This window comes from Leptonychotes weddellii, chromosome 4 (genome assembly GCF_054177405.1).
Source record: "Leptonychotes weddellii isolate Sample4059 chromosome 4, ASM5417740v2, whole genome shotgun sequence".
NCBI lineage: Eukaryota > Metazoa > Chordata > Mammalia > Carnivora > Phocidae > Leptonychotes > Leptonychotes weddellii.
Window position 1 is genome coordinate 32,294,272 of NC_138372.1, and position 25,596 is coordinate 32,319,867.

General features: G+C 53.8%; 3 protein-coding genes across 7 annotated transcripts; 2 read left to right on the forward strand and 1 right to left on the reverse strand.

Annotated features, from left to right (window-relative positions):
* The first annotated feature begins 10,282 nt into the window (after positions 1–10,282).
* PLK3 (polo like kinase 3) lies at positions 10,283–15,206 on the forward strand. Its single transcript, XM_006728992.3, has 15 exons — positions 10,283–10,616; positions 10,779–10,886; positions 10,975–11,091; positions 11,233–11,362; positions 11,444–11,531; positions 12,322–12,417; positions 12,507–12,705; positions 12,822–12,945; positions 13,130–13,221; positions 13,462–13,555; positions 13,692–13,775; positions 13,869–14,031; positions 14,159–14,288; positions 14,458–14,571; positions 14,681–15,206. Exons 1-15 carry the CDS (start codon positions 10,407–10,409, stop codon positions 14,870–14,872), a joined length of 1,941 nt encoding a protein of 646 aa, XP_006729055.2. The 5' UTR covers positions 10,283–10,406; the 3' UTR covers positions 14,873–15,206.
* Positions 15,207–15,219: 13 nt separating this feature from the next.
* On the reverse strand, positions 15,220–16,997 carry DYNLT4 (dynein light chain Tctex-type 4). 3 transcript variants are annotated; one of them, XM_081818305.1, is made up of 3 exons: positions 16,802–16,997; positions 15,996–16,067; positions 15,220–15,890 (listed from the first exon to the last, which is right to left on the reverse strand). In XM_081818305.1, exon 3 carries the CDS (start codon positions 15,877–15,879, stop codon positions 15,220–15,222), a length of 660 nt encoding a protein of 219 aa, XP_081674431.1. In that variant the 5' UTR covers positions 15,880–15,890; positions 15,996–16,067; positions 16,802–16,997. The 3 variants fall into 3 exon arrangements, with proteins under 3 accessions (XP_081674431.1, XP_006729054.2, XP_081674429.1); XM_006728991.3 differs by having other exon boundaries at positions 16,799–16,997; XM_081818303.1 differs by having other exon boundaries at positions 16,796–16,997.
* Positions 16,998–17,435: 438 nt separating this feature from the next.
* On the forward strand, positions 17,436–23,074 carry BTBD19 (BTB domain containing 19). Of its 3 annotated transcripts, none has more exons than XM_081818306.1 (9): positions 17,437–18,123; positions 19,396–19,609; positions 19,707–19,760; positions 20,914–20,973; positions 21,073–21,141; positions 21,218–21,349; positions 21,472–21,597; positions 21,744–22,022; positions 22,222–23,074. In XM_081818306.1, the coding sequence occupies exons 1-8, from the start codon at positions 18,038–18,040 to the stop codon at positions 21,876–21,878; spliced, it is 876 nt and encodes a 291-aa protein (XP_081674432.1). In that variant the 5' UTR covers positions 17,437–18,037; the 3' UTR covers positions 21,879–22,022; positions 22,222–23,074. The 3 variants fall into 3 exon arrangements, with proteins under 3 accessions (XP_081674434.1, XP_081674432.1, XP_081674433.1); XM_081818307.1 differs by having other exon boundaries at positions 21,744–22,001; XM_081818308.1 differs by lacking the exon at positions 21,472–21,597 and having other exon boundaries at positions 17,436–18,123.
* Positions 23,075–25,596: the final 2,522 nt, after the last annotated feature.

The window sequence follows — 25,596 nt, forward strand, 5'->3', positions numbered from 1 at the left end:
GTAGACAAGGGGAAGAAGCTTCAGAGCAGACAAAGCACCCCCCCACCCCCTCCAGAACTCAGTGGTACATGGGTCAAGCCAGGATGGGATGGGCCTAGGGGAGCTGAGATCTATCAGCTCTCATGCAAGAGCCTTCCCTGAGATCCTCTTCCACTCGCAGGGCCAGAAGGAACCAGATCACAACTCCTGAGGACAGAAGATCCAACTCTAGCCCAAACCCACAACTATGCTACCTGCTGGGGTCTTGCTGACAGCTGCTCTCCCAAGGCCCCCGGTACTGCCACCTCCCAGTGACGCCGGCCTACCTGTTCTGGGCAGTGGCCTGTGCTGAGGAAGCAGAACTGGGCTAGCCCACACACTGCATGCACTTAAATATCTGCTGGGCCCATAAAGCTGAGCTGGCCCGAGGTTATCATTGATGGATTGAGGCTGTCACCCAGCTTCCCCTGGTCCTGGGAACTAGATGTGTCTCCCTACCCCTGCAGGGCTGGGCTGGTCTTTGGCTGGCAGAAGTGCCATCTACACTGACCCTACAACTCACACAGATGACATCATGTCCTTGAAACCAGGTTGACCGGGATAAGTGTCCCACACTCCAGGTGAGAAGACAGACGCATGATGATAAATTGTTATAATCCTAACAGCTACTGATCACAGAGCACTGACCGAGGACACCGTGCCAAAGGCACTGCTATGGAATCCTCATCTCGACCCCATGGGGCAGGAAACATCCCCATTTACAGATGAGGCTCCAAGAGGTAAATGACCTTGTTCAAGGTCATCGGAGGCAGGATTCAAAGCCTGAGTTGATGGACTTGGTGGAGCTTGTAAATAAAACAGCCAGTTATTTTACCAGCAAAATGGGCTTATTCAAAAACAGAGGAATTGCAATTCAGAATCTGCGGATATGCAAGCTACAGCAAACCCTAGGCAAGTCCAGAGAACAAAGGAGGGGAATGTTATTATATAGAGAAAAAAAAGGGAAGCTGAGTGGGGGCTACTTTGAGCAAAAGACCACTGGAGGTTGGTGATGTTTTCTCATTGGCTGAGTTGTGACAACTTCTCATTGGCTGGACTCTTGCTCTACAAGGAAAAAGTCTTTCTCCCTCTTGCAGGGGGTAGTAACGTAGGTCCTTTCCAGTTGGAAAATGCAAGGTATGCTTCTTCCTGTTGAGGTCTGCAACTGAGGACAAATTGGTAGTGTGTGAGAACTCCCCCCATTCTGGCGACCGGACTCTATTTTAAATGAGGTTTCCTTTGTTCAGTTTCACAACTCCAAAGGCTGGAAGTGGCCCAACTGGGGCTAAACAAGGGCTTGAGCCCTGGGACCAGGGTCCTGTGCACTGGCCACACTGCTAGGCTTCTGGTCCAGGCTCTGGGGGGCTTGGCTTGACCATTCCCCATCCCTATTCCACAGGGCTGACAAGGCCACAGGTCTGGGACTCAGGCCTAGGGATGCAGACCTCCCTCAGCCCTGTGTCCAGCATCTTGACTCCTAAGGGTATCTAGCATCCTGAGTGGCCATTTCTGCTTCTAGGCCTCAGTTTCTTCCTCTGTGAAACAGAAGAAATAATATTTGAAGCACCAGCTCAATTACCTACCCAGTGCTGAGATCACCCACAAAACCCGAGGAGTGGTGGTCCCACTTCTGACCTGTTTTGGGAAGCTCCTTACCCCCACACTGTGAGCTGATTCTCACCTGCAAGCGTTTCCTAAAGACAGGAAGCGTGGAGAGGTGGTTAGGAGAAAAGCTTGGGAGTCAGACAAACCTGGGTTTGAATTCTAGCTCTCTGTAGCCTTGTACAAGTTACCTCATCTCTCTGAACCTCAGTTTCCTCCTCTACAAAACAAGATCAATAACCCCTTCCACACAGGGCAATTGGGATTATTCAAAGAAACAGTGTCCAGAGCCTGGAGCACTGCAGGCATTTAGCCTGGGCTGCTATTACCATGAAGAGCCAAGTCTGTTCCCTTTAGTTTCCACCTACTAGTCCTCTGTTGTGTCCCAGAACCAGGCAGTCCTTCGCAGGTGAAGAGGCAGAGACCTTTCCCCTGAAGCCTTTCCGGCCTGTCCCCAAGCCAAACAGTGCCAGGTCCTGGCTTTTCAGTAGGGTACTCAGGGCCTCCTGAGATGCTCCCACCGCTGCTCCCATCACCAGCAAGGTCCAGCTCAGAGCGTCCTCAGGGAAGCTTTCCATGATCTTCCCCCTGCTCCCTCCCTGAAGCCCTCCAGGTTTCCTCTCTTACAGCAGCAAATCGCACTGGGCAGTGACCTGTCTGCGGGGCTCATCTCCCTTCCAGCCCGTGCGGCTCTTGAGGACAGGATTCCATGTGACTCATCTCAGTAGAGCTGGGGAGGACTTGAGCCCAGGCAAGCTTTGCTTTGCTTTTCCTTTCTTTTCTTTCTTTTTAGTTTTTTCCCTTTTCACCTGAAAGACATCTGGCCCTCCTTTCCCTTTTTTTCGGAGAAACCTCCTGGATGAACAAGGTCTGGAAAACTACTCATGGCCAGAAGAGTCATCATGTTCTCTTTCCGGGCCCCAGGTGAGCCAGGTGAGATGTCAATATGAGGAAAGGAATGTGTGTGTGTGTGCGTGCACGTGCATGTGTCTCAGAGGTCTGGAAGACCCAGGACCTCTCTCCTGGGGAGGGTGAGATACAGCTCTGGGGCCTCAGCCATCATGGCCATGCAACCCATCCCAAGCTCTGATCTGTGGCTTTTCTAGAGCATTCTGGGCTGCATACCACTTAAAGAGTCTTGTACCTGGGGGACCAGGCCTGGGATTGGAGGAGCTCAGGCCCTGAGATCCTGGGAGCTTCCTTGAGGACAACCCAGGCTACTGCATTTCAATCGTCGCCCCCCATCTGCTTCTGTGGCCCTCACCCTCCTGCCTGTTACCAACAGTCTGGATCACCAGACTGCAAGTTTCCCACAGAGCCATGGATAAAGGTACAGGACTCGAAGCCTCACTCCAGGAAGGGGAGTCCGCAGTCCCCACCCAGCCCTTCCCTCCTGAGTCACCTTATCTCCCTTCCCAGCTGCTGACAGGTCCCCTTGGTTTATGGTCCAGGAGAGGGAACCACTCCACCTGTAAATCATTTACTCCACCCTTTATCTGTCCTCCAGTTCTTGCCTCTCACTCTCTTCTGGTCCTAACCACCCATGCCCCTCTCCCCTCCTCACAGCCCGGAGTTGGCTATACGGCTTGGCAGTTTACAGCATGGAGTCTGGGAGCCAGACTGCCCAGATTTTCAAATCTGAACACTGTGAATTACCTTTGTGACCTTGGGCAAAACGTTAAACATTTCTTTTTTTTTTTTTTAAGATTTTATTTATTTGACAGAGAGACAGCAAGAGAGGGAACACAAGCAGGGGGAGTGGGAGAGGGAGAAGCAGGCTTCCCGTTGAGCAGGGAGCCCGATGTGGGGCTCGATCCCAGGACCCTGGGACCACGACCCGAGCCGAAGGCAGGTGCCTAACGACTGAGCCACCCAGGCACCCCAAAACGTTAAACATTTCTGTGTTTAATTTCCCCATAGGGAAATAGGATAATACCTTTCTCATAGAGTTGTTGTGAATAATGAATGAATTAATATTTATAAAGTGCTCAGAATAGCACATGGTAAGTATGAAACGCTACTGTAGCTATAGCATCTCTCTGGTTTGGCTTTAGAACTTCTGCCTCTGCACCCACTAAAGACACCTGAGATCTTATTGCTGATTCCAACGGCCCCCTCCCAAGTTCTACCCTTACTTGGCAGCCCTCACTTTTTTTTTTTTAATTTCAAATAGGCTCCCCATCCAATGTGGGTCTCAAACTCACAACCCTGAGATTAAGAGTCACATGCTGTACTGACTGAGGCAGCCAGGCGCCCCTTGGCAGCTCTCATTCTTCAAAGACTCCCTTGACCTCAATGACCTGACACTGTCAAGAGATTCTGATTCTGAAAGGTGCCTGAGTGGCTCAGTGGGTTAAGCATCTGACTCTTTTTTGTTTTTTTTTTAAAGATTTTATTTATTTCAGAGGGGGAGGGGCAGAGGGAGAGGGAGAGAGAGAATCTCCAGCAGACTCCCCACTAAGCATGGAGCCTGACACGGGGCTCAATCCCACAACCCTGAGATCAAAATCAAGAGTCGGATGCTTAACCCACTGAGCCACCCAGGCAGTCTGCATGGGGCTCTGTGGTCAGCATAGAGTCTGCTAGAGATTCTCTCTCTCCTCCCTCTCCCCCTCCCCTTGCTTGTGCCTTTTCATTCTTTCTTTTTTCTTTCTTTCTTTCTTTCTCTTTCTTTCTTTCTTTCTTTCTTTCTTTCTTTCTTTCTTTCTTTCTTTCTTTCTTTCTTTTCTTTCTTCCTTTCAGAGAGAGCAAGAAAGAAATACAGATAAATCTTTAAAAAGAGAGAGAGGGGGCGCCTGGGTGGCTCAGTCGTTAAGCGTCTGCCTTCGGCTCAGGTTATGATCCCAGGGTCCTGGGATCAAGCCCCACATCGGGCTCCCTGCTCCGTGGGAAGCCTGCTTCTCCCTCTCCCACTTCCCCTGCTTGTGTTCCTCTCTCACTGTCTCTCTCTCTCTGTCAAATAAATAAATAAAAATCTTTAAAAAATAAATAAATAAATAAATAAAAAGAGAGAGAGAGATTCTGACTCTGAGCTGCCAAGGGGGCAAGGAATGTGGGACACATGCTCAACTAAGCGCAGCAGACCCTGACAGCATCCTCTGGGGGATGGAGACCCAGAGAACTCTGGAAAACCTCAGCTTGGGCAGAGATGGTGAGATTCTTGGGGTGGGGGAGGAGAAAGAGCATTAATAACAGGGACATGGAGACATGGAGCAGTGTAGAAGGAGGATAGGTTCAAGGACAGAGAAACTGTGACCTCCAGAAAAGTCAGGCAGTGGTGAATAGTGGAGTCAGACATCTTGGGTTCAGAACTTAACTCTAACCCTTGATAGCTGCATGTGACTTTGAGCGAACAGCTTAGTCCCTTGAGCCTCAGTTTCTTCATCTGTGAAATGGGAATAATAATCGCATCCACATCATAAAGCTACTGTGAGCAGTCAATAGCATAAATGCTTAGCCCAGTGCCTGGTGCTTGGCAGGTGCATAAGATCATTCATGGCAGCATATGTTACACTGAGGGAGGAGGCAGAGGAGACTGCCAGGCCCTTTAGTGACAACATTCAGGAGGATTTCCTCCTGGTGTCCTGGTTTCTGGAGGAGGGCTCAAAAATCTTGTTAACCTCCCAACGGGAGAGGACAGTGAAGGGTAACAGAATATGGCACCCAATATGCCACTTTTGCATATTGACTATTTTGAACTGTAGGTACTTGAAAAACAGCAAATGCAGGGAGAGGCCTTCTCTGAACTCCCCTTATCTGCCTAAAGATGGATCTCTAAAAGGACTCGATGGGCATAAATGCCCTTCCTGGGAGTTTCTTCTCACATCACAGGAGAGGAAACTAGAAGTCTGTAGCACATCCAGACAAACTTGGACACAAATTATCGTATCTCCCATCCATTCTTCTAAGGGTCCATTCATCTTTTCTAGAAATCATTTACTTTTCCTTAAGAGGCTTATATTTCCCTTCCCTTTTCCCTATTAAGGTGGTATTTAAGCCTGAATTCTAAGCTGGATGAGGGAGTTACTCATTTTTCCCTGGTTATCTCCCATTCTTCCATGCACAAGTTATACATGTTAATAAACTTGTGTTTGTTTTTCTTTCGTTAATGTTTTTATTGAAGAGTTTCACCTGAAGACCTAAGATGGGTGGAGGTAAGGTTTTGACTTCTGTACAAAGTCTTAACCCCCAGTACTTTAGAATGTGACTGTATTTGGAGACTGAACCTTTAAAGAGGTAAGTAAGTTCAAACGAAGCTGTTAGGTGGACCCTAGTCTGATTCAACTGGTGTTTTTGTTTTTTGTTTTAAGATTTTATTTATTTAGTTGAGAGAGAGCACATGGGTGCGTGCACAAGAGAGAGAGAGAGAGAGAGGGGCACCTGGGTGGCTCAGTCGTTAAACGTCTGCCTTCGGCTCAGGTCATGATCCCAGGGTTCTGGGATAGAGCCCTGCATCGGGCTCCCTGCTCAGCGGGGAGCCTGCTTCTCCCTCTCCCACTCCCCCTGCTTGTGTTCCCTCTCTCGCTATCTCTTTCTGTGTCAAATAAATAAATAAAATCTTAAAAAAGAGAGAGAGAGAGCACACTCGCACAAAGGGGTGGCAGAGGGAGGGGGAGAAGCAGGTTCCTCACTGAGCAGGGAGCCTAACACACGGGGCTCAATCCCAGGACCCTGAGATCATGACCTGAGTTGAAGGCAGACGCTCAACTGGTGTTTTTATGAGAAGAAGAGATTAGGACACACAGAGAAAAAGATCATGTAGATAAAGGGGATTAAGAGGTACAAATTTCGGGACGCCTGGGTGGCTCAGTCAGTTAAGTGTCTGCCTTCAGCTCAGATCATGATCCCAGGGTCCTGGGATCGAGCCCTGCACCGGGCTCCCTGCTCCATGGGAGGCCTGCTTCTCCCTCTGCCTGCCACTCCCCCTGCTTGTGTGTGCTCTCTCTCTGACAAGTAAATAAATAAAATCTAAAAAAAAAGTACTAATTTCCAGTTATAAAATAAGTCACACAGATGGAGATTAAAAGTACACCATAGGGAATGTAGTCAATATTACAATAATGTTGTATGGTGACACATGGTGACTACACTTAAGGTGGTGAGCACTGAGTAATGTGTAGAATTGTCGAATCCATGTTGTATACCTGAAACAAATATAACATGTATGTCAATTATACTTAAGTTAAAAAAAGAAAGATCATGTGAACTCAAAGGTAGACTACCACCATCTACAAACCAAGAGAGAGACCTCAGAAGAAATTGTTAAAAAACAAAATTCTGGGACACCTGGGTGGTTCAATCATTAAGCATCTGCCTTTGGCTCAGGTCATGATCTCAGGGTCCTGGGATTGAGCCCCGTGTGGGGCTCCCTGCTCCACAGGAAGCCTGATTCTCCCTCTCTCTCTGCTGCTCCCCCTGTTTGTTCTCCCCCTCTCTCTCCTCTCTGTCAAATACATAAATAAAATCTTTTTTTTTTTTAAAGATTTTATTTATTTTTTTGACAGAGAGACACAGTGAGAGAGGGAACACAAGCAGGGGGAGTGGGAGAGGGAGAAGCAGTCCTCCCGCGGAGCAGGGAGCCCGATGTGGGACTCGATGTGGGGCTCGATCCCAGGACCCTGGGATCATGACCTGAGCCAAAGGCAGACGCTTAACGACTGAGCCACCCAGGCGCCCCAATAAATAAAATCTTCAAAACAAAAAAACAAAATTCAGGGGCGCCTGGGTGGCTCAGTCGGTTGAGCCTCTGACTCTTTTTTTTTTTTTTTTAAGATTTCATTTATTCATTTGAGAGAGAATGAGATAGAGAGAGCATGAGAGGGGGGAGGGTCAGAGGGAGAAGCAGACTCCCTGCCGAGCAGGGAGCCCGATGCGGGACTCGATCCCGGGACTCCAGGATCATGACCTGAGCCGAAGGCAGTTGCTTAACCAACTGAGCCACCCAGGCGCCCTAGCCTCTGACTCTTGATTTTGGCTCGGGTCATGGTTTCAAGGTTGTGGGATTGAGCCCCCTCCCTCCCTTTCTGCCCCTCCCCCTGCTCCTACTGAAGTGCGAGCGCTCTCTCTCTAAAATAAATCTTTAAGATTTTATTTATTTATTTGAGAGAGAGCGAGAGAGAAAGAGTGCATAAGCAGGGGGAGTGAACGGCAGAGGGAGAGGGAGGAGCAGGCTTCCCACTGAGCAGGGAGCCCGATGCAGAGCTCCATCCCAGGACCCTGGGATCATGACCTGAGCAGAAGCCAGACGCTTAACGACTGAGCCACCCAGGCGCCCCTAAAATAAATAAAATCTTAAAAAGGAAAATTCAAGTAAGTAAATTTGAAGACCTAATTGGCTTTATTAAATGAGTCATGAATCCCATCTAGCAAGTTGAGGAGGGATCTGAGGAGTTTGTTCAAAATGGAAACTTTTTATAGGAAGGAGCTTGGGACAGGAAAGTTAGAAGCAAAATAAAAGGATTGTTTCAGGCAAGGTCACTTTCCCTTAGGAGGAAGAGCAGGGGGTCTTATCATGCAGATCACCTTTCTTTCTTTGGGGGATTGAGGGTTAAGATTGATATTTCCGGGGTGGTGGGGTGGTGGAAACTGGTGGTGGAAATTAGATCAGGTATTAAGCCCTGGCTTGGTGACGTGGCCTGGCCCAAGTAACGCCATTTGAGGCCTGTGGTTTTCTTTTTAACAGAATCAACCTTGTCAATGCCTTGAGCTTGGACTTCCAGCCTTCAGAACTATGAGAAAATACATTTCTGTTGTGTAAGCCACCTAGTGGTGTAGTATTTTGTTATGGCAGCCCTACCAAACTAATAGGAAGATATTTTGCTTTATTTTCCAAATATAAAATTGCAAACTCAAATATGCCTTTTCAAACTACACATGCTTCAGCCTCATTTTCCCTGTAGATCTGTCCTTTCTGGCCCCACCACTACCATCTCCCCAGTGGAAAACTGTTGACTTGTAGGATAAAAACCAAACTCCTGACTATGGCACTTAAGCACCCCTATCCCCCCTCACCTCCCCCCCCCCCCCAACTGAGCTATTAGTCATTATCCCCATTTCAGGCTGTTTGGTTTCTCCCATCAGTGGCCATGAAGGGTGAGGTTAGAGGGCCTGGGGCGGGCCACATGGAGGGAGGACGCAACGGAGATGGCAGTGAAGGCGGTGAGAGCAGCAAGGTGCTGTGGCAATGATCAGTAATCCCAACGGGAGCGACTACAACTCAGATTAAGCTGTGAGGGGAAGATGGAGGGAAGTGGGTACTTCACAGAGATTTTTAGCTTTGGGGAGATAAAACTGACAGGAATTAGGTTCTAATCAATATTTGTTGACTCTCCTGGCTACTCTTTTTTTTTTTTTAATAAAAATATTTATTTATTTATTTTTTATTCTTATGTTAATCCCCATACATTACATCATTAGTTTTAGATGTAGTGTTCCATGATTCCTGGCTACTCTTTCTAAAGCAAGCACTTTGGTTACTCTTCTGTTGACTTCCTTTATAGCACTTTTCCAAAGCCTGCGATGACCTTGTTCCTATACCTGCCTATTGTCTGTTTCCAAGGAGCGGAGTGTGGACTAAATGAGGGCTGCAACCTTGAGCAGCTTCGTTCAGCCAGTGCTTGGCACTTAGCGGGTACTCTCAACGGATCTTCGAGGCCTGACTGGCTTAATAATTGATTGAATGGGACAGAGTGAGGGCAGAGAGGTGAGGACAAGGCCAGGGGGAGAGGCCTGTGATAACTGGGACAAACACTCCAGAGGGGTTAAGACCCCCTACCTCTCTGTTCCTGGCCCTGGGAAGGGTGGGCACGAACTAGGGGTCTAGCGGTCCACATGGCCCCAGGACCACCTGCCCAACTGTCTGGCACTAGATTTGAGAAAATCCTAATTCCCATTCTTCACTTTCTGGCCTTCTGACTGCTGACTCAAGCAGTAGATGTTTTCAGGGAAAGGGAATAGGGGATCCCGCCAGAACCCGAGATCTAACTCTCAAGGTTGTGGAGGAGGGTAACCGAGGATACGACGAGGCACGTGGTAAAAACCTTGAATGCTGGTCTGTCTGACCCCAAAACTCAGCGTGGCAGGCTCCCCCTCCTCCACCCGCCCCCGCCCGTCCCAAGCCAGGCTCAGGAGTGTGCAATTCTTCCCAAGCCCTAAAGGGGGTAATTACACGCTGGGCCCGGGGGCTCTGGCCGAGGGCACGGGACCAGGGGGAAGATCTCGCGCACTTAAAAGGAAGTGTTGGTGACGCCACCTGGCGAAAGCGAGCGCCGCCCCTGCCTCTCCCTTCCCGCCAAGATCGCTGGTCTATCTAGTTGCTTGGGGAGACTCCCCTGATACCCAGCTCCACTCAGACTTCAGAAAAAGCCCCGAAAGATGGGGAAAGAAAGAGACCCCCATGAACGGGACTCTTGGTCACCAGGGCGTAGGGAGAGGGGTACGGAGAAACGGCTGACCCCTACATTCTGGTCGCACCCGCATGGTGACTACCAGCACGCTTTCTCTTTAAGGCGTGGGTGGGAGGCTGGGCCTGGACTTGCGTTGAGTAGGAGGAGGAGCTTCTTGGTGACGTAAGGCCCGAGGAGGGGCGTGGCTTCTAGGTGACTCGCCGCCTGGAAGGGGGCGGGCTCTTAATGACGAGACGCGGGGGAGGAGACAGGCGTTCATTGATAAAAACGCCGGGCTCCCTCGGGCGCGAGCGCAGCGTAGCAGATCCCCGCAGCGCCACGCGCTCCCCCGGCGGGGCGGAACCGAAACAAGCCGGGCCAGCGCTGCAACGCACCCCCTGCATGGAGCCCGCCGCCGGCTTCCTATCCCCGCGCCCCTTCCCGCGTGCGGCCGCCCCGCCCGCGCCCCCTGCCGGGCCCGGGCCGCCTGGGAGTGCCATGCCGGGACCTGAGCTGGAGATGCTGGCTGGGCCACCGGCCACGGACCCGGGGCGCCTTATCACCGACCCGCGCAGCGGTCGCACCTACTTCAAAGGCCGCCTGTTGGGCAAGGTGAACTGGTGGGGTGGTGTGCTAGCGAGGGGAGGAGGGGGGTCCCTGCTGACTTCCTTGACCGCGCCGGGAGGGGCGGGGGCGCTTGCCCCAGGCGCGGGGACGTCTGCGGGCCAGACTTGGCTGTCCTGGAGCGCTCTGCCTGATGCCCCCTCCCCATAGGGGGGCTTTGCCCGCTGCTATGAGGCCACTGACACGGAGACCGGCAACGCCTACGCGGTCAAAGTCATCTCACAGGGCCGCATCACCAAGCCGCATCAGCGCGAGAAGGTGGGCCCGGGCCCAGCGGACCAGGGGTGGGGTGGGGAAAGTGGTGAGGGAGCCCTTGCGGGATGACCACCCCGCGCCCCCATTGCAGATCCTAAACGAGATTGAGCTGCACCGCGGCCTGCAGCACCGCCACATCGTGCGTTTCTCGCACCACTTTGAGGATGCTGACAACATATACATTTTCCTGGAACTCTGCAGCCGAAAGGTGAGCGATGACTGTGAGAGTGGGAGAGGGAAAAGGGGCCCTTAAGACCCAAAGCTGGAGCCCTGTCTCTTCCTCGGTGAGCGCAGATGGAGGGAGGGTCAGAGAGGGTGGATCAGGGGCTGAAGTGGTGGCTCTCTGCAGTCCCTGGCCCACATCTGGAAGGCTCGGCACACTCTGTTGGAGCCAGAGGTGCGTTACTACCTGCGCCAGATCCTTTCCGGACTCAAGTACTTGCACCAGCGGGGCATCCTGCATCGAGACCTCAAGCTGGGTGAGACTCCCGGGCCAGCAGGATTGGGGGTTGGGGTGGCAGAGAGAAAGGACTCTGACACACCTCTCTGCCCCCATTCAGGGAATTTTTTTATCACTGAGAACATGGAACTGAAGATGGGGGACTTTGGGCTGGCAACCCGGTTGGAACCCCCGGAACATAGGAAGAAGTGAGTGTTTGAGGAGAGGGGTGGCCATGGTCTGTGTGACACGATGATGTGCGTGACAGTGAGTTATGTATGTGGGAGGCATGATGACTGCCTGATGTGTGTGTGTGATAGATGGGAAAGGGATGATGGGTTGTTTGTGTGGGAGGGGGGAAGGTGGAGGTGGCAGCTGGAGTTACAGGGACTGGTGGAAAGACTGAGGGTCCTGTTGGTGTTTGAGTCCCTGAGACAGATGGGGGTGTAAGGATTCTCGGAGATGTTGGACCTGATCCTATGTGTGGATGGGGGAAGGGGACATAAACCATGTGTGTGGGAATGGCAGGACATGACACCCTGTGTAAGAAGCCCCTGCTGTGGCCACGATGACTGGGTGTGAGTGACAACAGATAGCATGTGTGGCCGATGAGTGTTTGGGGGAATAGGACAGCTGGTGTTGGTTTGTGTGTGCCACAGACCATAGGAGGTGACAGCCTGTATGGGTATCTGACAGACGGGAGTGGGGGACTGACTGAGGAAAGGATCCATGATGGACCCTCTGCTAACCTTGGAGGAGGGGGCTGGGGTGGGGGTCAAGGCCTCCCCTGTCCTGCCGAGCAGCTGAGCAGCTGGGCCAGGCGGGTGGGCGGGGACTCAGCTGCCATCCCCAGCATCCATTGTCCCAGGACAAGCAGGAGTTCTCTTGCCTTTGGTGACAGGCAGCTGCTTTGTCTGGACTCACAGTGAGGGCAGGGAAGGGGGGGCTAGCCAGGCTGGGCCTGAACCTTCTTCTCTCTTCCTCCCTGTCCCTTTTCAGAACCATCTGTGGCACCCCCAACTATGTGGCTCCAGAAGTGCTGCAGAGACAGGGCCACGGCCCTGAGGCAGACGTGTGGTCCTTGGGCTGTGTCATGTGAGCCCCAGGGTCATCGTACACTGGTGGGGGCCCGGGTGGGGTGTACCTTCTGCTGTACTCCTGACACCCTCATCTCTGCCCTTCAGGTACACACTGCTGTGCGGGAATCCCCCCTTTGAGACAGTTGACTTGAAGGAGACATATCGCTGCATCAAACAGGTTCACTACACACTGCCCGCCAGCCTCTCACTGCCCGCCCGGCAGCTCCTGGCTGCCATCCTTCGAGCCTCGCCCCAAGACCGCCCCTCAATTGACCAGATCCTGCGCCATGACTTCTTTACCAAGGTCTGTGGCTCCCCAGACATCTAAGTCAACTCTGCATGTTCCCGGGGGATTCAGTGGGGGTAGGTGACAGGACTCCTGGGGCCTCCCTTCTTTGCTCACTTGACTTCCCTCCTCAGGGCTACACCCCTGACCGGCTCCCTGTCAGCAGCTGTGTGACAGTCCCAGACCTGATACCCCTTAACCCAGCTAGGATCCTGTTTGTCAAAGTTACCAAGAGCCTCTTTGGCAGGAAGAAGAAAAGTAAGTCTGGAATGTCAGTGTGTGGAGGGTAGAGCGTGGCAGGGGGGCTTGGTACCTATATTGTGGGGGCATGAGTGTGAATGCCTCTGAACCCCTGGGGAGAGCATGTGCCCATCTGTATCCCTGCAGGAAGCCCGGGGGTGGGGGTGGGCAGGATATGAGGGTTGTATCTTCCCCCACCCAGGTAAAAACCATCCTGAGGAGCGGGATGAGGTCTCCTGTTTGGTGAACGGCCTCACTCGGACGTCCATTGGCCATCAAGATGCCAGGCCTGAGGTGAGGGACTCACATGGGTAGTGTGCCCTGACTCACTCTCACCCTAGCTGCTGCAGGAAGCCTGGGATAAAAGAAGCTAGTGAAGCATCTAGCCTCGTGGTGGCCTAATTGGCTGTGTCTCATTAGCCAGGCGGGGCTGACCTGGGGTGCCCCGGCTGCCAGGGCAAGGCTGGGCCATGGACTCTCGAGGATTTGGATTTTGAGGCCTATCTCACTCCCTTCCCCTCCCCAACCGTCCAGGCTCCAGCAGCTTCCGGTCCTGCCCCCCTCAGCTTGGTAGAGACAGTGCCTGAAGACAGCTCACCCCGTGGGACATTGGCGAGCAGCGGAGATGGTGAGCAGCCAAGAGGATGAGAGGTGCTAGAGGTTGTTGGGGCTAAGACCAGGGACCAGAGGGAAGGAGTGTCAGAGAGACATGGCCTGTGTCCTGGCGAACTAATGCCTAATTCCAGGTGCCCTGTTCCCTTCAGGGTTTGAAGAAGGTCTGACTGTGGCCACAGTGGTGGAGTCAGCCCTCTGTGCTTTGAGAAACTGCCTGGCCTTCATGCCCCCAGGTAAGGGTGGGGTCCGATATGGTGAATGGTGGTTGGGAGTTCTTTGGCTGAAAGGTGGGGAACAGGTCCTCACTCCTTCCTCTTCCATGACAGCGGAACAGAACCCAGCTCCCCTGGCACAGCCGGAGCCTCTGGTATGGGTCAGCAAGTGGGTTGACTACTCCAACAAATTTGGCTTTGGGTATCAACTGTCCAGCCGCCGGGTGGCTGTGCTTTTCAACAATGGCACACACATGGCCCTTTCAGCCAACAGAAAGTAAGTGCTGTTCTGGAGTGCCCTTGTGCCCAGCACGTGTGTGCTCCTGCACTGGGGGGGCCTGGGGTCTCCAGGGAACGGGCTTCGGCGCCGGGCTCCCTCTGACCTCTCGTCTCCTCTCCTCCAGGACTGTGCACTATAGCCCCGCCAGCACAAAGCACGTGGCCTTCTCTGTGGGGGCTGTGCCTCGGGCCCTGCAGCCTCAGCTGGGCGTCCTCCGGTATTTTGCCTCCTACATGGAGCAGCATCTCATGAAGGTGTGCGCACTGGAGTGGGGCCCATGGAGGATGAACACATCCTAATCCCTTCATCTTCGCCTTGGCGGGAGGGGTGGGGGGCTCAGAGCTAGAGGCTGAACCTCTGTGGGAGCCATCAAGGAGGAGGGGCGTGACTCATGCCAGACAAGTGACCTGCTCCTGCCCCCAGGGTGGAGATCTGCCCAGTGTGGAAGAGGTGGAGGTGCCTGTCCCCCCACTCCTGCTGCAGTGGGTCAAGACGGATCAGGCCCTACTCATGCTGTTCAGTGATGGCACTGTCCAGGTGAGAACCCCTCCTGGCCTTGGGGGGAAGGTCTGGGAGACCCATGGTGCTGGAGAGGAAACTGGATCTGGGGCCTAGGCCCTGAACAGTGCCACCCTTCTGTGCACAGGTAAACTTCTACGGAGACCACACCAAGCTGATCCTCAGTGGCTGGGAGCCCCTGCTTGTGACTTTCGTGGCCCGCAACCGCAGTGCTTGTACTTACCTCGCTTCCCACCTGCGCCAGCTGGGCTGTTCCCCGGCCCTGCGGCAGCGGCTCCGCTATGCTCTACGTCTGCTCCGGGACCGCTGCCCAGCCTAGGCCCTAACCTGCAGAGCAGGCCATGACCTAAAGCCTCAGGTCTGAGGCCTGTGCCTGTAAGGCTCTGGCCCTTGCCTTTGTGGGCCTCCCTGTCCCTTTGGTGCCTCACTGGGGGCTCTGGGCCGAATCCCCCAGGGAATCAGGGACCAGCTTTACTGGGGTTGGAGTCTGCGTGTCCCAGCAGCCTCCTACCCCCTCTCCAAGAAAAGCCTGAGCCTTAGTCCCCAGCTAGGGGGCGTTATTTATGGACCACTTTTATTTATTGGCAGACTTATTTATTGGGATTGAGCCCCAGGGAGGGCCTCCTCCTGGGATAATAAACCATTTTGCAGAACTTGGAGGCGTCCTCACTCGCAGTAGAGCCCGTGGACCATAGCCACAGCGAAGAGGGAGGCGTTGGTGAAGGCGGCGGAGTCCAGCCCGTCGCGCTCGGTGTCCCAGAGTGCGCGGCTGCCCACGTGCACGCCCTGACCGACGCGCGGCCCGAGCACCACGTTGCACACGAGCTTGTAGCGCGGGGGACAGAGTTCGCGCAGGCGCACACGCAGCAGCTCGCACAGCTCGCGAGCCAGCGGCCCGGCCTCAGCGCCCGAGTAGCAAGCGTGGCACAGCCGAGCAGCCAGCGCCGCCTCCAGGGCTTGCTGTACGCGCGCAGCCTCCCAGCGCTCCCCTGGCGCAGGCTCTGTGCGGTAGGAGGGCGCCACCCAACGCAGGGGGGCTGGGGGCAACCCCGAGAAGCTAACCCTTGAGCCCAGAGGAGGCACTGGGCCCAGAGATGGTCGTCGACCCCCCGGACCTGCGCCTGGTCCTGCCAGCGAGTTGCGACGTGAGAAGGACGAGGCTGGGCCCAGCACAGAGCCACGGCGGGAGGACGGGCCCAGACCTGCTAGTCGCGCCTCATCAATACTGGGCAGGTGGCCTGGAGGCCTCACCGGCGATCGTTTGAGCCCGGGGTCTTTGGTAGTGTCCTCCTCCTGGCGTCCGGGGGCCACAGACCTGCCAGCCATGGACCTGCCAGCTGGGAGACCCACACTTGGACAGGATGGCCTAAACTGGCCGTCGTTGTACCCCATCCAGTCTTTCACTCAGTGATAAGGGTTTTTAGCCCCTAACCCCTTCTTACCTGTGTTCTGGGGACAGGCGAATCACATAGTCTGGGGCTGCGTGGATTCCTAGGTGCTTCAAGCGTTAAAGGCTGTTAAAGACATAATTGGTGCTGCTCAGACTATCATCTTGGGTTGGCCCCTGCCCCCCTGAGCTTCACGTTCACGTGGGCACCATGGAGGTTAGCTAAGTGAGCTCTAAGTACACCTCCTATTCTCCCTTCCACCAGACTTTGCCAGCAGAAGGGGGAGATAAGTCTGCCCTTGGTTTGCCTCAGCCTAGACTGTGGTGCCTCAAACCCCTAACCAGGAGACACAGACCCAACTCCTTCAACCCCACAGATCCTTTTAGCCCTGTGGGTACTGAATCCAGCTGTCTTCCAGCCCTATGTGCTTCTAGGGTGGCTGACACAAAGATTGCCCCTACAACTGGCTGAGGCTGGAGGCAGGTGACTTGGGAAGCTCCTTCCGCCCTCTGAATTTGGCCTCTGGCCCTACCTGCAGAATCAGCTCTGGGATGAATGCCCTCTTCCGAAACTCCCACGGGCACCTGAGTCACCTGCAGCTTTTGGCTTCCCAACTCTCTCCTAGCCACAGCCTTGTCCTCCCGGCTGGCCTGACTGGCAGGCAGGAAGGTAATGGCCCCCTGTGTTGTGGAGTTGCCCTGGGTTACTGGGCAGGCACTCCTGTTTGGTTCCCTCCTTCCAGTCCTGGCTCTGGCTTAACCTGGATGTGTTACTACTGTGAGTAGGTGCTGAGTGTGGGGTACCTGAGTCATCAGGGAAAAGGGGATAATAGGGGTCTAGAACCCAGGGCATACTACCACCGCAAGGACTCCGGAGGGGGCAGATGTGGAGAGGGGCTCCCGGGGCTCTTGAGCTGCTGTCCATTTCTCCCCTGTGAAGCCTGGCTCTTCAGTTGTGAGCAAGTTGCAGAAGCCTGGGACGTGGGGAGACCTTGCGTGGCTGCTGAGGGATCAGGATCTGGGCCCACAGGAAGGAGGACGTCATGGCTCTATCGTCTCCCCATCAGCCCCAACAAGGACAAATATTTCCGCTCCCTGTGCAGAGCTGGGGTGGGGCTTGGATGACTTCCTCAGCTCGGGGCTGTGGGGGGGAGGCGGGGGGGGGGGGGGAGGCCATCCGCCCTGCGGGTGGGAGCCGACCTGATGCAACAGTGGTGCAACAGTGGTGACTGGACTTGGCAGTGAACCAGAGCCCAGCCTCCTGACCCCTGCTGACCCAAGTGCCCTGGGGCTTGTCCCTAGCTGGCCACACCTCTTGAGTGCCCAGAGTGCCAGCCCCCTAACCGGGGTTGCATTTTAGGGATGCCAGAGGCCACGACGTCTCTGTCAGAGCTGACACCACCTCACCTGACCTCCCTCTGGAAGGGACAGGATTGCCCCCTCTCAGACAAGCCAGTCTGGGCCCTGAAAACTCCATGGGGGTGAGGAATTTCCCTGTTGAGGGGGGTTCCCCAGGCCTGGCTGACCTGATCCTGACCCTGTGTGCGTGTGGGTGGAGGGGTAGGAGGGGCAGGGAGTTTGAACTCTGAACCCAAGACAGGCAGGGGCCTGGGTCCTAAGACCCTCCACTCAGCTTCCGGCCCCCCTGAGGGCTAAAGTTTTCCCTGGGCCTGTGGGAGATGGGCGGGGCCTCTCCAGCCGGGCTCCGGTTTCCGTGGAAACCCACAGGCTTCCCACCCACTGCTGCCTGGGCAGGCTCCCAGCTGGGGCCTCATCTGCCGTCAGCCTCTCCTCCCCAGTCCAGTCTGCTCCACCCTCAGCCTCTCTCGGCCCCCTCCCTGAGTCCCCACCCCTAGCCCAGCCTCTGGCCTCTGATGCCTTCTTAAGGAACCTGGGCCTCTCCTGCCCCATCCATAAACTTTAACTTCCCAGCAAACAGGCTTCCCAAGCTCCTGCCCCTCCCTCTCAGGCCTTTCTAGTCTCCACACCAGCTGCTAGGCCTGGCCAGGCCTCCTGCTCCTTCCCACCTACCGCCTCCCACAGACCAAGAGACACCAGGCCTCCTATTCTACCTGCTTCTTCCCCTGCCCCGCCCCCATGGAGCCCCCGGGACTGGTTGTGCACGGGGAGGCTGCACCCTTTTCCACGGCACTCCGGAGCCTTCTCAACAATCCCCAATACAGGTGAGGGGGCGGGCCCTGTCTATGGGTTTTCCCTAACTGGCTTTGCTGGGCCGCACCACCCTGAGGAAGCCTTGGGTACACAAGAGGTGGGGAAGACCACCTTCCTCCCTGGTGAACTCAGTCTGGGGAAGTCAAGTGTGGAGAATGACTACAGGTCACTCATCGTCCGTGATGTCCTGAGAGCCAGAGGTGGTGGGGGGGGGGGTGGCAGTGGGAGCTGGAGCCCGGAGCAGCTGTGTGACTTCAGGCAAAGGCCTTCCTTTTTTGGCTCTTGAGCTCCTGGCAGAGAAGAGCCCTTTGCCCCCCTGGATCCTGAGGGATGGGATATAACTTGAGTCCCTCCCTGGGAGGCACAGGAGCAGATGACCCTGTTCTGGGAACTGGGGAGTCACAAGAGGAACAAAGCTCAAGGGATTGAGTGAGCCAGAGTCTCAGACAGGAAGTAGTTCAAGGGTGCTGCCTAGGGCTCACTGCCCAGGATGCTAGTGGTGTCTGAAACCAGGGATAGAATATGGGGCCAGGGCTGGTCAGAACTAGAATGTAGCTTTCAGTCCCCACTGCCTGAAAGCTAGACTCCTCAAGGGTTGGTGACTCCCATAACCCTACTGCTTTGGGGATTAGCAGTCTGGTGTGAGTAGGGGGAACCCCTGGCCTTGGACCTGGGACTAGGAGGCTCCAGAAGCTCAAGCTTCATTTCCTGCCTCCTACCCTCTATGCTGTTGGGAGGCCCAGAGGCTGGGGCCGGAAGTGATTATGAAGATGGAAAATGTGGTCTGGTCTCATGATGATGTATCGCTGCCTATCTGCCTGCAGCCAGTGCGCTCTGCACCCCCTCCCGCCTAGAGGAGGCCGAAAAAGGCTGAGTTTGCAGTCTATGGAGGAGGAGCCAAGAAGAGCTTCCCTTACCTCAAGACTCAGGCTGGGGAGGAGAGGGGTAGGTAGGATCAATTTTGCAGCAGCCTTGGTGCCCCCTCAGTGATCAGGCATCGCCACCTCCTCTAAGACCTGGGGGTTTGGGATTACTATCCCATTTCACGGATGAGAAACCTGAGATTCAAAGGTATAAAGTCACTTGCCGGAGGCATCATAGGGTGGAGCTGGGACTAGAATCCAGGAATGTGTATCCCAGACCTTCGGCTGGAAGGACTAAGACCTGTCCCTTGTATGACAGATTAGGAAATGAAGGCTCAGAGTGGACAAAGGCAAAGCCTAAGGGTTGTACCCAAGACTCGGGCCTCTTCTTCCCTGGTTCTCTCCTCCCCTTTCCCACAGTGACGTTTGCTTTGTGGTCGGTCAAGAACGGCAGGAGGTGTTTGCCCACCGGTGCTTGTTGGCCTGTAGATGCAACTTCTTCCAACGACTTCTGGGCCCAAAGCTGGGCCCCGGGATGCCTAGCCCCGTGGTGCTGAGCGCGGTGCCAGTGGAGGCCTTCCTGGCAGTGCTGGAGTTCCTGTACACCAACAGTGTCAGGCTGCGCCGCCGCTCTGTGAGCCCTCTGGGCGGACGTCTGGGTGGCAGTGGTGGGGCTGGCGGGGAGGGGCAGGAGAAACTCTCTTCCACTCCCCCGACCACCCACTCTGCAGGTGCTGGAGGTGCTGACGGCGGCTGTGGAGTATGGGCTGGAGGAACTGCGAGAGGTGGGTTTGTATGGCAGGCCCCTGTCTCATTTCTCTTCCCTCTTATGGGCTCAGTTCACCCCGTGCCTCACACACACTCTGGCCTGGAGAGGCACGTGTACCAACACAGAGGTATGGACTGCATTTATGTGGGCCTGTGTGCAGAAGGATATGTGCGTGCTGTGTGTGTGCTGTGGGAGCATATGGGCTGATGCCGTAGTTGCCAGGATAAGTCAGCCTTGATCCTTGCTCTTCAAAGAGAGAGAGACACATGAAAACCCTTAACCAGGGGTATAAGAAGGGTGATAGATGAAGGTATATGGTGCCGAGACCCTACAGAGGGTCTCTCTGGTCTTGCCATCAGGGAGAAAAGAAGGGAAGACTTCTTGGAGGAGGAAACATTCGTGTTAGAACAGGTAGGAGTTTGCTCAGAGGGGGCGTGGAAAGGTGGCATTCTAGTCACTGAGGCACAAAAGGAGCTAGTGAGCCATTTAGTGTGGCTGGACCAAGGGTGTGAGAGGAGGAGAGAGACAGATGAGATTGGAGAGGGTACTAGGGGCTAGATCATGTAGGACCTTTGAGAATTTGGACTTTTTTTTACCCAGAGGACATGGAGATTCATTGGAGGTTTTAGGTAAGGGAGTGAGGATTTGGAGCTAAGGGGAGAAGTGATTGGGAGAGATGAGAAAGGCTCCCCAGTCCAGGAGGGATGAGTAGCAGTGGAAGCCCAAGAGGGAGGTGCATGACTTTGAGAGAAGTGGAACTGGCATGACCCAGCACTTTTCTGGATGTGAGGGTGAAAGGGACAGGTCATGGACGAAATTCACGTTTCTGGTTAAAACGAAAGGATCTTTGAGTCAGGAGGGGTCCAAGTGGAAGAAGATGAGTGTCCTCAGAGAAAGGGAGAGTGGATCTTCACATGGCTTTCGTCTAGTCTGATTATCGGGGAATGTGCTAGAAGGTAGACTGCTGGACCCAAGGCAGACTGCTAGTCTCTAGTCCCTTCCGGCTTGCCACGTCTCAGCCCCTGGTGATTTCTTGCCTCCCCCGGTCTGGGAGGTCACGATGGGCTTGTGGCTGCTTAGTTGTCTGGGTGGCTCGCTGCTTCTGGGGTGGGGCTAGGGTCTTGGAGCAGACACACCTTGGCCCAACCCACTTTCATTTCTGTTCCCAGCTGTGCCTGGAGTTTGTGGTGAAGGTGCTGGATGTGGAGCTGGTTTGTGAGGCCTTGCAGGTGGGTGTTGCTGGACAGGCTTGTAGGAGAGCATCAGTGTGGAGGGCTCACTACATGGCCTTCCAGCCTCCAACCTGACACCCTTCATTCTGTTCCCAGGTTGCCGTGACCTTTGGCTTGGGGCCGCTGCAGGAGCGTTGTATAGCCTTCATAGAGGCCCACAGCCAGGTATCGCTCCCCATCTTCAGACTCCCAAACCCTCACAATCATTCTGCTCCTCCCTGACCCATTCGTGGACCCACAGGAGGCGCTCCGGACCCGCGGCTTCTTGGAGCTGTCGGCGCCCGCGTTGCTGCCCCTGCTGCGCAGCGACAAGCTCTGTGTGGACGAGGCTGAGCTCGTCCTGGCTGCCCGGATGTGGGCGCGCGTGGGCGCGGTGAGCGGGGTCTACGGGGACCCAGCGGTGGGGGTGCGGAAGGAGGCTTGGGCGCAGGAACCTGGCAAGCGGGTCGCGGGGCAGGTACCCCGCCTGTCCGGGCTTAGGGCTGGCGTTCGCAGGCCGTGCTGGAGCGGCCTGTGGCCGAGGTGGCGGCCCCGGTGGTGCGGGAGCTGAGACTGGCCTTACTGGCCCCGGCGGAGCTGAGCGCCCTGGAAGAGCAGAACCAGCAGGAGCCGCTCATCCCGGTGCGGACGCGGGGAACCAAACTCAGATCCACTCAGCAGCCGGGGGGCGGGGAGGGAGAAGCGCGGGGGTGGGGGGTTGCGGCCCAGGGTCTGAGGGGCGAGGCGGGCTACTGCTGCACTCCGCCGTGACCAGCCTTCCCCTGCAGGTGGAGCAGATCGTAGAGGCGTGGAAGTGCCACGCTCTGCGGAGAGGGGATGCAGCCCGGGGCGCCCCATGCCGCCGCCGGAGGGGAACCCTGCCCCGGGAGCATCACTGCTTTCTGGACCTGCCCTTTAAGTGACCAAAGGCCGCGATTTGCGAGGAATTCTGGCCTGTCCCAAACTACAGCTCCCAACATGCCTGGCGCTCAGAGGGGGCTTTCGCCCCCAGCATGCCCTGCGAGCCTGGAGCTGGAAGAACCCCGGTCCGCTCTGCGCCCCGCCCTGTGGGTGTGGTTGGGAGGGAGGGGAAGGAGGGGGAGTGGGCGTGGCTTTGCGGGGCGGAGCGGGGCGGGGCCCCAAAGCGATTTCCTTTGCACCCTCATCCTGACTAACTCCTGGGCCTCTGGCCACGCGGGCCTGTCGCGTTTACTTTTATAACCCCCCCTACCCCATGTTTTCAGCTCAGCTCCCTCTTTATTCCAGACCTACGTCTTGGAGATCTCTCTCCAAATGCTGGACACTTCAGACTCAGTTCAAAATTGAGCTGCCTTCTCATCTTTCCCAAGTTTTGCCCCTATCGTGTTTCTCATCTACGTGGGTGTCTTTTTTTTTTTAATTTTTAAATTTATTTATTTGACAGAGACACAGGGAGAGAGGGAACACAGGCAGGGGGAGTGGGAGAGGGAGAAGCAGGCCTCCGGCTGAGCAGGGAGTCCGATGCGGGGCTCGATCCCAGGACCCTGAGATCATGACCTGAGTCGAAGGCAGACGCCTAAGGACTGAGCCACCCAGGCGCCCCTACGTGGGTGTCTTAAGCCAGAAACCTGCATCTCAGCCTTGCCTTATTCCTCTTTCTCACATCTCCTTCCCGTGGCTTCCACCTTCTGAGAAACTGAAGGGTAGCAGAATGTGCCAACCCAAAAGATGCCTCTTTAAGGATTATTTTGAACTGACTATTTTGAGAAACAGCGGAAGCTCTGGAAACAGAGTAGAAGTTACTCTTTTGGAAGGGAAATTTATATTTAAAAAGGAAATCTCCATTTGTAAGGGTGTCTCATTCTCTGTACCAGGAAAAGAAGGATGATGAACTCACAGGAGGATTTTAGTGGAGAAGGCACCCCACTGAAATCTGTTTAACAAACCTTATCTTGTTTACTATGCTTTTCTTGGTGGCTCCCCCATAAGTGTCCTCCCTACACTTTTCTTTCCTCTTTAGCTTAAGATGGTTTTTCAGCAGGTATTTTAGGCTGCCTCAGGGAGGTACTCCTTTTTCCCTGGGTATCTGCCACGTACACATGAGGTATACATGTTAATAAACTTGTTTTTCTTTTGTTAATCTGTCTCTTACTTACTACAAGGGTTTCAGCCAAGAGCTCAGAGAGTAGAGGGAAAGTTATTTTTCTTCCCCTATGAGATCTTTCCAGTTGGTTCAGTTCTCTTAGCTTTAGTTCACCCAGTCCTGTCTGTGTTCAGAATGAAAGTAACAAGCTCTTTTTTTTTTTTAAGTTTTTTATTATTTGTTTATTTGAGAGAGAGGGAGAGATAGTGACAGAGATATTGAGAGAGAGCACAAGCGGGGAGGAGAGGGAGAAGCAGGCCCCGGCTGAGCAGGGAGCCCGATGTGGGGCTCAATCCCAGGACCCTGGGACCATGACCTGAGCCAAAGGCAGATGTTTAACTGACTGAGCCACCCAGGCGCCCCATAACAAGCTCTTAATAGTCTTCCTGCCTTCACTCCAGTGCACTGCCTCCGCGCCTGCCATGCCCCTCTTCCTGCCATTTCCCACACAGCAGCCAGACTTAAGATGTCAGCCCTACTCCCCTTATGAAGCCACTCAACATCCCCATTGCTCTCAGGACAAAATACACTAGTTCACTCTCAGGACGCTCAGAATTACTAGTGGTAACTCTTCTCTCAGCTACTACCTTTGCATTAAATCACTGGTTCTGAAGGCAGTATCCTCTGGCTGGGCATTCACTCTCTTATTTATTGAAGACTCCCCATGCCACCCTTTCATTCATTATACCTTTTGTCTTCCTGAGGATCTGATTCTCCCTGAAAGATCCCTGGGCCTAGAGTGGTGCCTTATTCATTTCTTGTTCCCCAGTCCCTGTCACATCAGTGCTCTGTAAATGTTCAGTGATGACTTTATTTCCTTATTTAAATACTATTTTATTCCAAAAAGCTGTAAAACAAGACACTATCAATCTAAAATGAGGGACAGTCGATTAGAAGAAAATAAGGTTAAAACTTATTTCTCCGGGATTTTATACAAAAATATGTTGCACATGAATTAAAGATAGTTATTTGGCATTATCTCTCAAGACTGAAAATGTGGTTACTCATAGTACCACTTCATGGCAGCATTGTTTGGATAATGAGAATCAAAAACAAACTAGATGTCCTGGTTTAGCCTAGAAGACTGATTATGGTATATTCTTACCATGATGTAGAAAGATATCTGTGACCTTTGGAAAAAAGCTCAGTGCAGACCAAGTAGAGCACGATTCCTTTTGCCAAAAGAAAAGGTAGTGTAGGGGAGGAAGTTTTCCTTTCCCCTCTTAGGGTCCCTTCTTGGGTCTGAAAATTAAACTGATAAAGACAGATTAACAGGAGAAAAGCATACAAATTTATTTCAGATGTTTCATTACGTAATCTCTACATCCAACGTGGGACTCATACTCACAACCCAAGATCAGGGGCGCCTGGGTGGCTCAGTCAGTTAAGCGTCTGCCTTTGGCTCAGGTCATGATCCCAGGGTCCTGGGATCGTGCCCCGCATCGGGCTCCCTGCTCCGCAGGAAGCCTGCTTCACCCTCTCCTTCTGCCCCTGCTTGTGTTCCCTCTCTCGCTGTGTCTCTCTCTGTCAAATAAATAAAATCTTAAAATAAAATAAAACAACCCCAAGTTCAATCAAGAGTCGCATACTCCCCGGACTGAGTTAGCCGGGCGCCCCAATATAAGTTTTAGTAATATGGGAGTCTTCATAAGGAAATGAAGACCAGAAGAAATGGTTAAACCTGAGTATTTTTATGCTAGGTTTGATGAAGAGTGGATAGTCATGAAGGAATATGATGGTTTAAAGAGTATGAGGTAGGGGCACCTGGGTGGCTCAGTCGGTTAAGCGGCTGACCTTAGGCTCAGGTCAAGATCCCGGATGGGCTCCTGTTCAGGGGAAGCCAGCTTCTTCTTCTCCCTCGCCCTCTCCCTCTGCCCCTCCCCCACTTGAGCGTGCACTCTCAAATAAATATTTTTCAAAAGTAACATTAAAAAAACCCCCAATTTCTCTGTGTGTGTTGTGTGGAAGTTTGGGATAAAGTGGTAGGAGGGGACGGGATGCAATCTAAGAACAGTTAGGGAGGGGTTTTCGCATGAATCCGTGAAGAGCTCTTCTAGGACCAGGGCGGAGTAGGTAAAATGTAGCAGCATGAAGTGTATGCTTTGAATATGGTCATCAATGGGACCTGCTGATGGCTGTAAATTTATGGACCCTCTCCAGTTATGAGATAGTATTTACTTAAAGCCAGAGAATTAAATGAGCTTGGGCAAGAAGATGCAGATTGGCGGGAGGAGCTGGGTCCAAAATCTGAGGACACATTTGGTGGCTAGCCCTAGCCACCTATCTCTCATAATGCTTCTGTATGGCAACTTATCACTGAGATTGTATATTACTTATCCCGATTATATTACCCACTTTCTTTCAGGGCTTGGTTCTACTCGTAAATTAAGCCCCTTCCTTATAGTAAGGAATCTGCTATCTTCAGCATGAAAAACCAGCGTAGAGAGTTGGATGGGGGTAAATCAATGTGAAAAATCATACCAAACTGCGGCGGAGACAGCTAGGGAGTCTGATGGGAG